Source organism: Cotesia typhae, unplaced genomic scaffold, assembly GCF_013202065.1.
Source record: "Cotesia typhae breed Kobodo isofemale line unplaced genomic scaffold, CoteBio_Ctyphae contig_43, whole genome shotgun sequence".
NCBI classification, from domain to species: Eukaryota; Metazoa; Arthropoda; class Insecta; order Hymenoptera; family Braconidae; genus Cotesia; species Cotesia typhae.
In genome coordinates, this window is record NW_027423752.1 from 716,747 (window position 1) to 733,510 (window position 16,764).

Below are 16,764 nucleotides of genomic sequence, written 5' to 3' on the forward strand. Positions count from 1 at the left end.
ATTCTGTTGGCAGCATTTGATACATAAATCGAGAAATAAAAAATACATGCGTTAGTGTTTACATTCAATTATGTACTTTGATAATATACCTACTTCATTTCAAGTCATCTGTTTTTAATTAAAAAATTCATTTTATTGGCAATATTGTGACAAAATATCTGTGGAGTAGCTTAGTTTATCTCTTATGTCATTTGATATCTGAAAATATAAGTTTTGTTTATAAATCAAGGTAAGTTTAGGTTATGTTTAAATAATATAATACTGAAGTTAGCGGTCAGCTGTCAATTTTTAAAATTTTTTTAACAAATCAATTACAATAAAAAAATGCTTCTAAAATTTTTCACTTTTAATTTTTATTAATTTTTACATGTCAAACTTTTTAATTATATTTTTTTTTTTTAAATTTAATTACTACAAAATTCTAAAAAAATTTTTCATGTCTGTCAACTTTTGATGAGAATTAATTTAGTAGATATTTATTAATTTTTAGAATTTTTTAACAAATAAATTATGGCAAAAATAAATGAGAAAAAAAAAAATTGACATTTAGAAATCTTAAAAAATTTTAAATGCAATTTTTTAAAAAAGATTTATTTGTTAAAAAAAATTAAAAAATTATTAAGTGGCTGCTAACTTTAATGTCATCAACTTATGATAATAAAGTTAGCTGTCACTTGACAAATTTTTAATTTTATTTAACAATTAAATTAATTCTAAAAAAATTATTTTAAAAAAATTGCATTTTTAATTTTTTTAAATTTCTAAATGTCAATTTTTTTTTCTCGTTTTTTTTTTTTGCCTTAATTTATTTGTTAATAAAAGTTCTAAAAATTATTAAATATCAGCTAAATTAATTTTCATACTTCAGTATCATAAATTGTTAATAATTAATTGATTACAATCAAATAATATTTATTTCAGAAATTAAAATGATGCGACGCAGTCCAACACGCATCGAATTGCGGCTAGATGATCTCCAGGAGTACGAAGTAATTCGTAAAGAGCGTGAAGCAAAAAAAGCTACTGAAAAACCGGCGTTTAATTGGAGCGACAAGCCCAGTCAAAGTGACATTCAAGAAAGAATAGGCTACGTTCCTCAGCCATCAGCACCATTTATATCGCATTCACGGCCTAGCAATTAATTAATTATTTTCTTAAAATTCAATATTTATTTAATTAATACTATCTAATTTAAATTGATTTAAAAAGTTTGTACTTTTTCTACTTGCAATATAAATTATGAGAATCAATTTAGCAGATAATAATTAATTTAAAAAATTTTTTTAACAAATAAATTATGGCAAAAAAATTGACATGGCAATTTTTCAAAATAATTTTTTGGAGCAAATTTATTTATTAAAAAAAAATAAAAAAATTATAACAGCTGACTTTAATGTCATATATAAATTTAAAAATAAAAAAATTCAACTATCACAACATTTGATAATTTTTTTTTAATGATTAAAACTTTTTAAAAAATATAAAAATACAGTTTGAAAACTTTGAAAATAAATGCAAATCACGGATAACAATTTTAACCAATCACTTGCGTCTAACAGCTATTTGCCTGCACACTGTATATATACAAACGTCGCACATTTCTCTACACTACACTTCTAAATAAAAGCTTCAAGTTTCTGGTCGTGCAGCAACAACTTAACCTAGATATTACAAGAAAATTAATTAAAAAACACAAAAATGCTTTACTTAGAAGATTATGTTGAAAGTAAGGAAAATAATTTAATTATATCCTTTAATTTAAAAAAAAAAAATGTATTTTATATTTTACATATATTCCCAAAATAATAAAGTGCGAAAAAAGTTAGGTTATATGTCTGTCCACTAGCTTTTTATTATTTTCCAATTATTTTGAAAATAATTACAAATTTTTTAAATCTTTCTTGATAATAATTATTTATTTTTATTTATTTGAGGTTAGCTTGAGAATTACCTTGAAATAAAAAAATTTTCTGTAAAGAATTTGATAAAAAAAGGACTTGACAAAAGTACTTGGAGATGATTCATAGTGATAACGGTGTTTATTTAATAAAAAATTTATTTCAGTGATTGAGCATTTGCCTCAGGAGCTGAGGGACCGATTCACGGAGATGCGTGAGATGGATCTAGGTGTTCAGAGTATGTTTATAAATTTATATGACTTTATGATTATTGATTGGAGTATTAATGACATTAAAGTTAGAGCTGTCACTTGACAATTTTTTAATTTTTTTTAACAAAAAAATTTTTTTTTAAAAATTGTATTTTTAATTTATTAAAATTTCTACAAGTCTATTTTTTTTTTTTGCTATAATTTATTTGTTAAAGAAAATTAAAATAATTGTAAAGTGCTAAATTGAATATCAAGGAGTTTTATGTTAATGTTTTTTTTTTGGTGATTCGATAGATTCAATGGACAGTTTGGAGAAAAAGGTAAAAACGTTTTTCGGTAATGCCAAAAAAATGAAACCTAACGAAAAAGATTCTGAGTATGAAACTATTAGGAAAGAATATTACAAAACTTTGGAGGATGCTGATGAAAAAGTTAATTTAGCAAATTCGATGTATGACTTGGTGGATAGATATCTCAGAAGGTTGGACCAAGAGCTCCACAAATTTAAAATGGAGCTTGAAGCTGACAATAAAGGAGTCACGGAGATTCTAGAGAAGAGATCATTAGAACTGGATCAGCCACCGACAAACAGTAGCCAAAAGGAAAATCGCTACAGTTTTACATCAAGTAGATCTCGAGATTATCATAGTCATTGTAAGAATTTTTTTGAACTATTTAATTTCAATTTAACTGTAATTTATATTATTAAGAGAATAAGAAAAATTTTGTGTCCAGGATAGTCATATGGTAAAATCGGTTTTTTTTAAAGAAATTTAGTGTCATTGCAAAAGTCTTGACTTAAGTTTGTGCCTTTTCAAGGCACCGATAGTCAATTTATTATAAGTATTTAGGCTGCATTTGAAAATGGTCTATCTCTAGACACATAATTAAGAAATGACCTTGTATCTTGTGAGCTGTTGACATTTTTAAAGATATAAGCTCATCCCGATGTTATACTCATCGAGACCTTTCATTTGAGTACCCACATCAATTTTTTATATATTTATATATAATATATATTATATATATGTATATATGAAAAATATATCAAAATGCATGTGGGTACTCAAATGAAAGCTCTTGATGAGTGTCACATCGGGATGAGCTTATATCTTCAAAATCGTCAATAATTAAAAAATTACAGTGCAATTTAACAAAAGTCATTATTTAATAAAGTAAAATTTTATTTATTTATAGTTCACAATTCACGGAAGTCACATAGTGACTGCAAGGTTGCTAGTAATTAATTATTATTCTAATAATTAAATTTCAGCGCGATCTGAAAAGCGACGAGATTCAAACGCATCAACAGCATCAGTAGAGAAGCGCTTAGCCGCTGAAAAATTGACCTCAAGTATATCCGAGCCTCGTCCAACGTCAGCCAACTCAGGAACGCTGATAGCAACTGCAAATTTGACTCCCCCGACTGTTAGCGTCAATCCAGTAACCAACGTCAGCTACAATTTGGGACACATAGGGGCCGGCGGGAACGCCATCGCGGCTGCAGCTTCTCAGGCCATCGCGGCAACCCAGCAGATGCAGCAAGGCAGACGAACTGCCAGTCTCAAGGCCAGCTACGAGGCAATAAACACCGGTGGTGGTGTTCACGCCGCTGAATTTAGCAAAGAACTCGCTGGAGCCGCTCAAACTGCCATCGCTGCGATACAGGAGACCACCAAGAAACACAAAAAGTTAATATCCAGAATTAAAAAATGATTAATAGCTTAATTAATTAATTCAATTTTCAATTTTACTTGATTTTACTTTTGGCTTTTTTTTAATTGAATAGAAAAGTGACTACGGTATCGAATTCAAGCGTAATTGGAGCAGCTGCTCAACCAGCAGTATCTCCATCGATTGTAACTACACCAATAGCTACTGCTATTACTGATCCTGATAACCCTGACTGGACTTATGATCCCAATGAACCACGTTACTGTATTTGTGACCAAGTATCTTATGGCGATATGGTTGCTTGTGATAATGCTGATGTAATTATTTTTATTCATTTTTTTAAACATAAATTCAATTTTTCAATTTTTATTTATTAGTTATTATTATTATTATTATTATTATTATTATTATTATTATTACTTTTTAGATTTTTTCAGTAAATTAGCTATCCAATCGAATACAATAATTTTTTCTCCAATTTTTATTTAAGGGGGAATTTTTGTTTAGAATCCCGAATTTTAAGTTTTTTTTCGGTTGCGATAAAAAAAACAACAGATATTTTTAAAATCCATTTTTTATGAGTTTTTCATTGATATTTAAAGAGAACGAAATATTAATAAAATTAAAAAAAAAATCAAATTTCAAAAAATTGCAGACCGGCAAAGTGGGGACTGATGAAAAAAATTGCACATCAGTAAAATTTGAAAAAATATTGATTAATTAAATTTTCGATAATAAATATTTTGACAGAAGCACGTTTGATTTTCTAGTGTGAAGTAAAAATTGAAAAAAAAATTTTTATATTAGACTGGATAGCCAATTAACTGAAAAAATCTAAAAATTAGTCTTTAGGATAAAATAAATATTAAATTGTTATTGATTTTAATTTTAATATTATTATTAAAAATGATAATATTATTCTTTTAGTGCCCCCGTGAATGGTTTCATTATCCATGTGTGGGTATTACAGCATCACCAAAAGGAAAATGGTATTGTCCACAATGTACGTCTTCAATGAAAAGACGTGGAGGCCGGAAAACTTAATTTTAAATAAAATAATAACTGCAAATAATAAACTTTTAATTATAAATCGGAATAGTTGTTTATATATTTAAAGTAATCAATTTAAACAATTGAAACTTGTACTATATAAACTATAAATCAGTCATTTATTTGATATAAAATGATTAAAAAATAATAATAATAAATTAACAGATAAAGATAACAATATAATTTCAGTAACAATTTTAATTGAGCATAATTTATGTATAAATATTTAAAGCTAAATTTTGCTGTCGGAGTTTTATTGGTCAAGAAGCACAGATGCTTCGCACATTATTTTTCCAGTAGTGTGGATCAAAAATGCCAGTTGGTACTCATCTGAAACTGTGAGAGGTGTGTGCTTTTTAATTAGAGCGTGAAGAAGATTTGCGCGTTCAAGATCCAGCCATCGCTGCAAAATAACTTCGCGTTCCTTTAAGGCTCCGAGGATTGAATGCGGTGGACCCCACAGTGAGTATTCCAGCACCGCTTTTACCTTTTTAATTAATTACAAGTTGTAATTTATGATTATGAATTAATAACAGTAATTAGCGCTAATAACTGTTCAATTACCTGAGAAAGGCTGACGGCTCTCTCACGGATTAATAGTTGTTTGATAATAGGAAATTTGCTCGTTAAATCCAGCATTTTTAGAGCTTCCAAGGCACATTGACACAGAGACGCGCACTCTTCACCATCATTAACGTCGATGTGTAAGCTGCAATAATTATTAGTATCAATAATTAATTAAATTTATTTTTATTTTTAGAATTTCATGGTTGGAAAAAAATTCCACGCTCTCAGACAAATCATATTTTTTTTTCTGTGACAATCGAAAAAAAAAGAGGTGATTTTTTGGGAATTTTTTTGACAAGGAAAATAAAAAAATCGTTTATTTTCCTTAAATTAATTTAAAATATTGAAATTTAATTGTATATAGTAAAAATTATTTTTAAATAGTAAATAATTAATTGTATATCGCGTTAGAAATGCCATAAGGGCGTATAATAAAAATTCTGTTTTTTTTTTCCAAGTCCAAAAAAATTTTTAGTATGGAGAAAATTTTTTTTTTTTGCATTTCTTCATGTTTCATGTAAAAATACGTTGATTCCCAAAAAAAAAAAATTTTTACGTCCTTATGGCATTCGAGCTGGGTCCCGGGAACCATAGAGCGTATAAAAAAATTTTTTTTTTAAACCGATGTATTTTTTCATGAAACGTGGAGAAATGCAAAAAAAAATTTTTTTTTTCAAACTAAAAATTTTTTTTTATACACCCTTATAGCTTTTCACCGGTACCTTTTGCCAGTATACGCCTTTATGGCATCTGGAACGCGATATTATTGGCTAAGAAATTATGAGGAGCCACTTTGTAAAAAAAAAAAATAAGTTATGAAAGAAATTTTACTTTTGAAGAAGATATAATCGCCAGGATAAAGTTTTTTCCTCTTGGCAAAGTACGACGTTACTTAAACTCTTTGGAAATTCTTCAATTCCCCTCGCTTGCAGGTTTTTCAATGCATTTACCAATTGCAAAAGTACCAGACAACTTTGTTGAAAGATATTTTCGCAATTTTGACGAATCGACGTGACGTAAGATGGAATAGTTGCCACTTGGGTGTGCGTTAAAACGGATACAGTCACTGGGTAAAAGTAAAAATAATTAATATTAAAATTTATAATAATGATTAATTTTGAACCTTTTAAAATATTCAACAAACAATTGCATTATTATTTAATTACCATTTTCGTGTGAAATATCCTCGGTATAATTGTTGAATAAATTATCTGGAAGTGAGTCGACGAATTCAACCAAAGGAACGATAAAAAATTCCCTATAAGTTGGAAGAGATGTTAGACCACCAGATGAGAAGCACAGTATTACTTGATTGCTATTCCAGGTCGCTGAACAAAAAATTCTGCAGCCGATTTTTTTAATCGTATCTACATTTATATTAAATTCATTTAATTGGAGATTCGTTCTCTTGATACATGAAACTGATAATTGATTTTCTTGCACTAACTAATGAACCAAACAAAACAAAATAAAAACCAAATAAACGAAAATAAATAATTAAAAATTATTTTTATAGTGATAATTATAAATTAATAAATAATAATGATTGAGTAATTATTATAAACGTTTGGTAACATACTTGTTGGAACAATTGAGCAAGAGATTCATGATTTGCGATAACCAACGCGTTGTAATTATCTTCAAGATTCCGGTGGAAAATATTACGACCTCGTCGTTGTCGGAGACATGATTCGAAATGATTTTTCCATTGTCGCTCATTGTCTTCATTTCTTTTGATATTTAAATCATTTTCGGTAGAATTAAAATAATTATTAAATTGATTTTCTTCTCCCTGGAGTGAAATATAAATCTATATTATTAAGAGAATAAGAAAAAACCGATAGTCAATTTATTATGATTATTTAGGCTGACTTCAAAATAGTCTATCTCTAGACACATAATTAAGAAATTATCTTATATCTTGTGAACTGTTGACATTTTTAAAAATATAAGCTCATCCCGATGTTATATTCATTGAGACCTTTCATTTGAGTATCCACATCAATTTTTTCATATATTTTATATATTTATATATTTGATATATATGTATATATAAAAAATATATCAAAAATGCATGTGGGTACTCAAATGAAAGCTCTTGATGAATGTAACATCAGGATGAGCTTATATCTTTAAAAATGTCAATAGTTAAGAAAGTACAGTGCAATTTAACAAACGTCATTATTTAATTAAGCAAAATTTTATTTATTCATAGTTTACGAGTGACTGTAAAATTGCTAGTTAATATTAATTAAACAAAAAATAAAACAAATAATTCAGGTTGTTACGAATCAACGCTTTTTATTTCAATTCAGCGACGTTTCACCATGGATCATGGCTTCTTCAGGCGTCTAATCAAATACATACAAAAATTAGTAATGTTATATACAAAATAAATAACAAAATTTTTCAAAAATATAAACAACAAGTTTTGATCCGTAACAACCTAAATTATTTATTTTCCTGTTATATTAATTGGGATCTGAAATACTTCGTACAATTAATTCTAATTCTTAAGACCGTAATTTATAATTTAATTAATAAAAACAAGATAAAATTACCCGAGATGAATCGACAGTGTCAATATTGGCGTTGTGGCTCGTATCATCATCATCAGACTTCTTGACTGACTGAGATTGTACACTCCTCATGCTGGAGGTTCGCTGAGGCTTAGAGGGTGCAATGCCACTCCTCACCTCACCTGCAACATCCTCCGCCGCTGCAGGACAGCATCCAAAAATGCCACAAGGAATCAAGCGCCAGGGTTAGTACACCATGACACACAAGGCATTTTTTTGTTTGTTTTGTTTTTTTTAATTTAATTACTTATTGTAGTAATATTAATTTATTAATTATAATTATTAATAATTCTACTACGTTGCTGCGTAAAACGTGTGCCAAAGCTATTACTTCATGCACTTAATAACTTACCCATTTATCACCAATCTTTTTTCGTAATATAATTTAAAAAAAAAAAAAAATAGGTTTTATGTTTTTAGTTTGTGACCTTAAATTAAGATTAAATATAAATAGTGTGTTGTTTAGATAAATTTTATTTTCAAGCATTAATTTTATTTTCTTATAAAAATATTGTGATTATAAAATAGTTTTATAATTTTTTTTTAACAGTGAAATTTATTACAAAAAAAAAAAAAAAAAAAAAAAAAAAAAAGATGAAAAAATGCGACAATTTTAAAGCGTGTTCTCTATAAAAAATAATTTAGAATTTTTTAGAGACTCCTCTTCCCCTTGATATTATTTATTATTGGATATTTAAATTTAATTGTGACAAAATAATTTTATATTTAATATATTTATATAATATAAAAGATAACACATGGAGAAAAAGGACTAGAAAAATAGGAAGTAATTTAAGGGAAACTCGTAACAGCTTTTTGATTAACAAAAATATAACGTTAAAAGCGATTTAGCGTCACATCCCGATCAACAGCTAGATTATAACATCATTAATAATATTTTTAAGTACTAGGCTATATCAATTGCACTGTATTGGCCGAAACTTACCTAGGTTGGCGTAAATAGCGTCGTTTGTCAAATTATTTGAAGCTTTCCAGTTGTCGTCTAGTTTCTTGTGGTCTTTCAACGGGGGCGAGGGATTTGTTTTTTTCATCAGTGAGTGTAAGTAATTTTTCGACGGCTGAATATTCTTCGGCGGTGATGGTGGCTTTCCCAAGTGTGCTAATTAAAACAATTTTATTATTTATTAAAAATTAAAATAAAAAAATAATTGGTTATTATTTACAAGTAGGGTCAACCACTTTTTCGGCTATAAATTTTTTTTTTTTTGAAATTAAAAATGTTTTTCTTTCCGCTTTTATGATTAAATTTTTATTTTATCGTTTTTTTTTTTTTTTTTTATGTTTTTTATATTTTTTTTTTTTTTAAATTAAATAAAAAAATAAATTAAAAAAAAAAAAAAAGACCATTCGGCAGTCGAAATGGAAGTTGATTTCATAATAAATAAAAAAAAAAACTACTAGGATTGTGTAGAAAAAAAAAAAAAATATGAAATCTACTTTAAAAAAAAAAAAAATGCAAGAGCAAATTTCATAATTGGTTAAAAAAATTTTTTTTGGGACCCGAGGTATTTTTATTTGAAACGTGAAGAAATGCAAAAAAAAATTTTTCTTCAAGCTAAAAATTTTTTGGACTTGGAAAAAATAATAGAATTTTTATTATACGCCCTTACGACATCCAAGGTATTTCAATCAAATTCAATGAAAATAAAATTTTTTTTTAAATCATTAATTGCATTAAATTCTTAACCAAATACACGACTGGTGGAATCTCCATTTACCTACACGTAAAAATTACAATTTTCATACCTAATTATTTAATTAAATATCCCAGAAACCTACTGTTTTTTAATTTTTTTATTAATTATTAGGCTAAGTAGATTAAATTTATAAATTTTCAGTAAGTTTTAAAAATTTGACTACTTCGCGTGGATCTCCTTAAGTCGGAAAATAACAAAATTTTTCAAAACTTCTGTCATGAGGACCAATGCAAAAGCTAGATTTCTATAAAAAAAAAATTAATACGGGCCAGCATGGGTTGACCCCACTCATAAATAATAACCAAATAATTCAAACAATTGAATAGAAAATTCCAAGAAAAAAAAAAAAAAAAAAAAAAAAAAAAATACGTACCAACAGTCTGGGAGTAACGGGATTTATCAGGACAGGCGTCAGCGCGACCGGAAGATTGATTCGGACTATTAATTAGCTTGTCATGACGCAATACTTCAACAGCCGCGCCATTGAATTCCAGCGGATGAATGATTTCAGGCCTGGACTTACAATTAGCTTGCTCTCGCGGACTTGAACTTGGACTGGGTGTTATTTTAATGCTAGCACTGTCATCATCAAAGCTCTCAGCAAAGGTATGTGAGCAAGTGGTAATATTCATCTCCTTCCTAGAAGCCCCAATTCTCAACAATTTCTTCAACGAGAATCTAGACTTGCCTTTTTTCTTGTCTCTGTCTTGAACCGCGTTATCACCCGCTAATGACTCACGCGAGTATGAATTCAAACTATATTCCGACAATGAAACACTTTTTCGAGAAGTATCATTATTATTGATATGACCAGAATAAGTCGGATTATTCATAGACTCGTCATCCTCAGTGCGACTGAACTTTGGACTGCAAGACGTAGCACGCTCTCGTTTTTCTTTTTCCCTCACAACCGGGCTATCAGACTTAACACTCGTGACAGGGTTTCTTGCGAACAAAGTACTCAGCGACTCTTCTTCCATTTGATCTGGAGGTTTTGGCGCTTGCCGTCTTTGGCTGCCGCAATCGTGGCTTTTTCTTTTTCCAGTAACTTTTGTTTTTACTGTTTCCTTGGCAACCAACTTATCGTCTTCACTCGAAGTTATTTCCGTGGTAAAACTCTTGCTCTTGCTGCTATCAGCAGACACTTCAACATCAGCAGACTTTGAACTACTAACAGACTTGGTAGTTTCTCCGTGAAGAAACGAACTGCGTGGTATTGTGGAAATATGAGTGAGCGAGCAAGAAGATTCCGAGGTTTCATCATCCGCAGCCTTACCATCCGGCGCTCCAGCATCTTCCCTACTATTTTCCATTAATAATTCCTCATTAACATTATTGTCATTAACATCACAATCCTTATTCTTACTCTTATTATTATTATTATTATTATCATCATTATCATTATTATTATCATTATCATTATCATTACCATTAAGTATACTTTTGTCTTGGTCATTATTATTATCATCACCGTCGTGATTAGTCTCCTCTTTAACATTCTCAGACTCAACAACAGTCGACTCTCCTTCAATGGTACGTTCACCTAAATCAGGAATGGCAATCTCTTCAATATTTACAGACTCTTTGTTTATTATTACTTGGTTATGATCACTAGTCGTCTCATTATGGCTTTTAAATCCTTTATCAACTGTTTGCTTGCCCAAATCCACCGGCTTTGAGTATTTAATCTCGGGTTTATCACAAGTAAGCTTCTTAGTCATCGATTTCAAGTTATTCGACTCAATCAGCGGCATGTCTACGATTTTATCAAGCACTATTTTAGCTTTTTTATCTGTTATGGCAGTCGTTGCGGTCATATCCATCCAGTTCTTTCCAGTCACGTCACGATCCAGCCAATCTCGATCCAGTTTCGCGGGCCCGGTGGCGCTGTCAGACTTGAATGGCGTCACAGACACCAGGAGGGTTGTTTTTTTCCCATCGTTGCCCTTCTGAGGGGTTCCGAGCATCAAGTTGGTCAACACCTTGGTCTCTGTCGTGGAGAGTGATGAAGAAGACGATGAAGACGAAGGCGGGGCTGATGGCGCGTCTACGATGTTCGCTGTTGTGCGATTGAAGTTGGTGTTTGCTCGCGTCAGGTTGCTCAATGCACGGTCCTCATCGTTTTCTGGCACATGCTCGTCGGGTTTTGATTTCTCACGGTCGTCGTAGCACTCCGATTCGGATTCTTCATCGCTGTAGATGTAGTCTCCGCCGTAACCGATAACTTCTGTCAGTGCTTCCGGAAAGTCGACACTTTTTCTAGGCAGTTCTGTTTGCTTGCCAGTTTCTCTTAAAATACTCTGAAAATAATTATTTACATTATAATTTTTTTTTTTTTTTTTTTAAATAGTCTATATTATTAAGAGAATAAGAAAATTTTTTTTCCAGGATAATCACATGATAAAATTTTTTTTTAGTGGAATCGAGTGTCATTGTAAAGATCTTGACTGTATCTTTTAAACTATTGACATTTTTAAAGAAATAAGCTCATCCCGATGTTACACTCATCAAGACCTTTCATTTGAGTCCCCACATCAATTTTTCATACATTTTATATATTTATATATATTATATATATAAATATATGAAAAATATATCAAAAATGCATGTGGATACTCAAATGAAAGCTCTTAATGAGTGTAACATCAAGATGAGCTTATATCTTTAAAAATGTCAATAGTTAAAAAACTATAGTGCAATTTGACAAAATTCATTATTTAATAAAGCAAAATTTTATTTATTTACAATTCACAATACTCGACAATCACATAGTGATTGTAAGGTTGCTAGTTTTAGATTAAGGAATCATTCTGGTTTGTAATTTTTTTTTAATTATTTTTTTTTTACATTTTTCAAAAGTACACATTTTTACAAGTATTGTGTTAAAATTTCTAAGTGATCGGGCCTTAAGGTAAGATTTTTTTTTTTTTAATTAAAAAAAACTTTGAACGCGTTTATCTTAGAATTATATTTTTCTGATTGACGCACATCATATCTCCGGAATCACTGACCCGATCTTAATAAAATTTAAACCACATATCCTACATAGTATTAGTTGTTGCATCAGTTACAACCAAATCAAAATTTTGATTTTTACTATTTTTTAGGACTAAAAAAAATTCTTGACTGGAGGGAAAATTTTCTTGGCTCAAGAAAATATTAAGAAAGATTGAAAATTTCTTAAATCAAGTCAAAGAAAATTTCTTCTTGTTCCAAAATAACTTTTATCTTTTTTAAAATTTTCTTGATAGAAATTTTTTTTCTGCGTATGAAAAATATAATTAGATATTTTTGTATTATTCAAGAGTGTTTGTTTCAAGCTGAATTAATTTTATATTAATATCTAAAATAGTTTCTGTGTAAAAAAATAATTATTTCCTTTTTTTTTCGAGTCCCAGAACCAGAATAATCCTTTAAAATAAATTTCAAGATATTCTAAATTTATAAGAAATTATTATTATAGTTATAATAACAACAGTAATGAATTATGACGTATAGTAGTTCTAAAAAATGTTTTTGATAATGTTTGTTTTACTTTATATATTATTATCATGTTTTCCTTTTTTTTATTAATAGATAGTGTAATTTAATATACATACACATTGAATATAATGAACAATTAGACATGGAAAAATATTTATTAATGTTTATTTGTAATAAAAAGTAAAACTACTGTTTTTAAACACCTTGAAGAATTAAACAAAGTGATTAGCTAGGATATTACGCAAAAGTATTATTGATGTTTCTAATGTATTAAATAATGCTTTAGTTACACTTATGCAATATCACATTATTTTTTTTTACGTTCTTAAAAAATCAAAGCTAAGTATTAAATTTCAATGATTAAAATCCGCATATTTTAGTATCTTAATTAATATTATTTATCAAAAACATTTTAATCATTGATAGATTCAATTAGATAATTTATAAATTTATCTGAGTGATTAACAGAAACAATTGCCGTCTATCAGACATCTTTGGTATAATTAAACACAAGAAGGAATTAAAAGACAATTACCTTGAAATTTAATATCTCTGGCGAGGGAACATAAATCTTCGAGCGCTCCTTCAATAATTTATGGTGATCTTCACGTGATTTAAAGCAGTTCACGCACAAATCTTCTTTCCAAACGTGCTGGACAAAATATCTACATTCCTTAGACATTTTAGCGCTATTATTTATTATTTTTCTCTCTTTCTTGTTTCAATCTCCATCAAATAAAAAATCTCACCAATTAGCGTCTTCCATTTTCACAAATTCAAATCTAAAACAGTAATTAAAGCAAATAAAATAAACAGCGTAAAAACAACAGAAAATCTCAACATAAACTTTCTCTCATTAAAACTGTCAACTTTGCAAATATATTATTATTATTATTATTATTATTATTATTATTATTATTATTATTATTTTTGTTACTATTAGCAACTAAATAGGGCACATTAATTAAATTATTATTAAAAATTAATATTAATCACCCTAATTATTTATCAATAAACCTAAACGGCCTCGTTAAATTAACTAACAAATTTTAATAATCTTATCTCATTAATTAAAGGCATTAAAATTTATACTACAATTTAATTTAAAGCTTATACCAAAACCGCCTACCGGTACTTGTGCTTATATTTATACCTAAATGCATAATTATTATCCGGGATGATAATAATAAATATAATTAGCAAAAAATAAACGTTTGATCTGCTTAAAAAAAGGCATTTCTGCCTCTCTCTTTGCCTCTTCCAGGTCATTGAACGTTATTCCCTACTACCTGAATGTTGAAAGGAACTGTATGAAAAGGCTCATAAACGTATTGTATGTTTTACAATATCCAACTATACAATATTGTCGTTACATTTTTTTTTATCCCTATCTAGCTACAAAATATCAATACATAAATAAATAATAAATAATAATTACAATAAATCACAATAATAAACAATATGATAAATTTGCCTTATTATTTTTAAAATTATAAATTTATCAATTATTTATAAATAAATATTTTTATACCCCCACTAAATATTTAAATGTTAATAAAGTTAGTCGACATTTTTAATTTTGCTTAATTTATTAAATTAAGGCTAAAAAATATTTTTTTAAAATTTTAAAAAAATGTTTTTGCAATATTTTTTTTTAATAAAAAAAAATTATAAAAATTTTTAAATGTTGGCTAACTTTATTTTTATTAATATTTAAATGCATTCCACTGTCATACATTTTCACGTGGTTAAAATACCATGTACATATATTTAATTACTTTCTATATTTTGTTACGCTCTCACAACTGCTTTGCCAAATAATACCAGTGAAAATTTCAATACAGTAATTTATAAATAATTTATTAGTAAAATTAATTATAATCAAAACTCGATTTTTCTTCATTATTATTATTATTATTATTATTTTTTTTTTTTAATTCAGCTATTTTTCATAAAACCAGTTTTGTCATACGTATACAATGAGTCATAAATCACCTTTATTTATCTCAGTGAATTTTATTGTTAATTTTCTCAGCGTATCCGGTGATTTATTTAATCGCTATTTACTCTATTTTATTAATTAAATTGTTAATATGTATAAACCCCTGTAATAAAAATTATGAATAACAAAAAACAAAAAAATACGTAAATTAAAATAAAAAGAAACGATAAATTCATTTAGATCAAAGTTAAATAAATAAATAAATTTATCTGTTATTTATTTTAATTTTAACTGTTAAGTTTTACTAAGAAATTTTAAATAAAACATTGTTAACTCACCTATTGCATTATTATTGTAATTATTATTATTAAAAACAATGAATATTATTTATAAAACACACTAGAAATAAAAATTATCAATGACACAAGTTCATTCAAGTAAATCGTATATTATACGCCGTTATTAAAATATATTAATAAAATGTAAATACACATAACACAGTGACCGGGTAAAAATATGTAAAGCAACAGTTCTTGGACGTTAACTAGCAGAGTAACAAGTATGGAACTGGATATTGGGTGCTGGGTACTGAGTCACACGAGAGCCAGTGAATCGTTCACCGTAACACTTTTAAAGAAGCCTTGAGAGTTCTAGGTATAGTAAGGGTACGGCATTTCTTCATTTCTTCTTGTACGCCAGCAGTTCTCATGCTCTCGGCAAAGCTTAATGCCCTTTACCAAACTATTACTCTTTAAATTACCATTACTATTAAATTATTTACCCTATTTTTTTATGATACTGAAGTTAGCCGTCAGGTGTCAATTTTAAAAAATTTTTTTAGCAAATTAATTACAATAAAAAAATTTCTTTTAAAATTTTTCACTTATAATTTTTATTAAATTTTGCACGTGGAATTTTTTTTTAATAATAATTTAATTGCTGTAAAATTCTAAAAAAATTTTTAAATACTGAAGTTAACCGTCAACTGTCAATTTTAAAAATTTTTCTCAACAAATTAATTCCAATAAAAAAAATTTTTCACTTATAATTTTTATTAAATTTCACACGTGGAATTTTTTAATTAATTTTTTTTAATAATAATTTAATTGTTATAAAATTAAAAAAAAATTTTTAATTTCTGTCAACTTCAGTGTCATTATTTTTCACTTATAACTTAAAACTATCCGCAATCCCGGGTACTGAGTCTCGTCTAGTTGTTTAAGTGTTCAGTACTTGGATTACTCGGTACTCGGTACTTACTCTGCACTCAGCAGTCTGAAGACTCTGAAGTAAAGTCTGAGTTGGCGTTTCAGCTCTCAACACTAAAATCCGCCACACAATATACATTAATACATTATTATATTAGTTCTTTCATTTCAACTCACCCAGCCTGAGCCTATGTATACGCTGTTTACGTTCTTTGTTCTCCTTACTCGGGCACGGCCTTTCATTTTCCTCTCTCTCTCTTGCTTACTCCCACCAGAATCACTCAGTTGTCGTTATTGCTCTCTTTGATACGTTATTTACGGTACGTGTTCACTCTTTTTATTTTATTACCCGGCTCTCGCTCAAATAACTTGAAAGTCAACGCTATGGCATGTCAGAGCGAGTGCCCCGTTACTCAAGGTCACCCAATTTGAA

The 16,764-nt window shown here is 28.2% G+C and overlaps 3 protein-coding genes across 6 annotated transcripts; 2 read left to right on the plus strand and 1 right to left on the minus strand.

The window, feature by feature from the left end:
- The first annotated feature begins 4 nt into the window (after positions 1 to 4).
- LOC141528295 (anaphase-promoting complex subunit CDC26) lies at positions 5 to 1,326 on the plus strand. The gene is made up of 2 exons (XM_074244267.1): positions 5 to 229; positions 922 to 1,326. Exon 2 carries the CDS (start codon positions 930 to 932, stop codon positions 1,140 to 1,142), a length of 213 nt encoding a protein of 70 aa, XP_074100368.1. The 5' UTR covers positions 5 to 229; positions 922 to 929; the 3' UTR covers positions 1,143 to 1,326.
- A 238-nt stretch (positions 1,327 to 1,564) lies between these two features.
- On the plus strand, positions 1,565 to 5,017 carry Ing3 (inhibitor of growth family, member 3). The gene is made up of 6 exons (XM_074244266.1): positions 1,565 to 1,726; positions 2,065 to 2,136; positions 2,405 to 2,764; positions 3,384 to 3,801; positions 3,900 to 4,101; positions 4,712 to 5,017. The coding sequence occupies exons 1-6, from the start codon at positions 1,699 to 1,701 to the stop codon at positions 4,826 to 4,828; spliced, it is 1,197 nt and encodes a 398-aa protein (XP_074100367.1). The 5' UTR covers positions 1,565 to 1,698; the 3' UTR covers positions 4,829 to 5,017.
- Positions 5,015 to 16,704, minus strand: LOC141528290 (uncharacterized). Of its 4 annotated transcripts, XM_074244260.1 has the most exons (11): positions 16,509 to 16,704; positions 16,384 to 16,445; positions 13,717 to 13,963; positions 10,072 to 11,998; positions 8,927 to 9,100; positions 7,963 to 8,120; positions 6,981 to 7,193; positions 6,568 to 6,847; positions 6,233 to 6,467; positions 5,399 to 5,543; positions 5,015 to 5,321 (listed from the first exon to the last, which is right to left on the minus strand). In XM_074244260.1, exons 3-11 carry the CDS (start codon positions 13,861 to 13,863, stop codon positions 5,088 to 5,090), a joined length of 3,513 nt encoding a protein of 1,170 aa, XP_074100361.1. In that variant the 5' UTR covers positions 13,864 to 13,963; positions 16,384 to 16,445; positions 16,509 to 16,704; the 3' UTR covers positions 5,015 to 5,087. The 4 variants fall into 4 exon arrangements, with proteins under 4 accessions (XP_074100361.1, XP_074100362.1, XP_074100363.1 ...); XM_074244261.1 differs by lacking the exon at positions 16,384 to 16,445 and having other exon boundaries at positions 16,509 to 16,640; XM_074244262.1 differs by lacking the exons at positions 16,384 to 16,445; positions 16,509 to 16,704 and adding an exon at positions 15,462 to 16,369 and having other exon boundaries at positions 7,963 to 8,102.
- Positions 16,705 to 16,764: the final 60 nt, after the last annotated feature.

Bases quoted from the DNA above. Each gene is read 5' to 3' on its own strand.
- Ing3 (XM_074244266.1), top strand. From the start codon at position 1,699: ATGCTTTACTTAGAAGATTATGTTGAAA. The intron at 2,137-2,404 runs GTATGTTTATAA...GTGATTCGATAG, and splicing joins GATGGATCTAGGTGTTCAGA to ATTCAATGGACAGTTTGGAG. The intron at 3,802-3,899 runs GTTAATATCCAG...TTAATTGAATAG, and splicing joins ACCACCAAGAAACACAAAAA to AAAAGTGACTACGGTATCGA.
- LOC141528295 (XM_074244267.1), top strand. From the start codon at position 930: ATGATGCGACGCAGTCCAACACGCATCGAATTGCGGCTAGATGATCTC.
- LOC141528290 (XM_074244260.1), bottom strand. From the start codon at position 13,863: ATGTCTAAGGAATGTAGATATTTTGTCCAGCACGTTTGGAAAGAAGAT. The intron at 6,848-6,980 runs GTATGTTACCAA...TTGGTTCATTAG, and splicing joins TTGCTCAATTGTTCCAACAA to TTAGTGCAAGAAAATCAATT. The intron at 5,544-6,232 runs GTAAAATTTCTT...TAATTATTGCAG, and splicing joins CGATTATATCTTCTTCAAAA to CTTACACATCGACGTTAATG.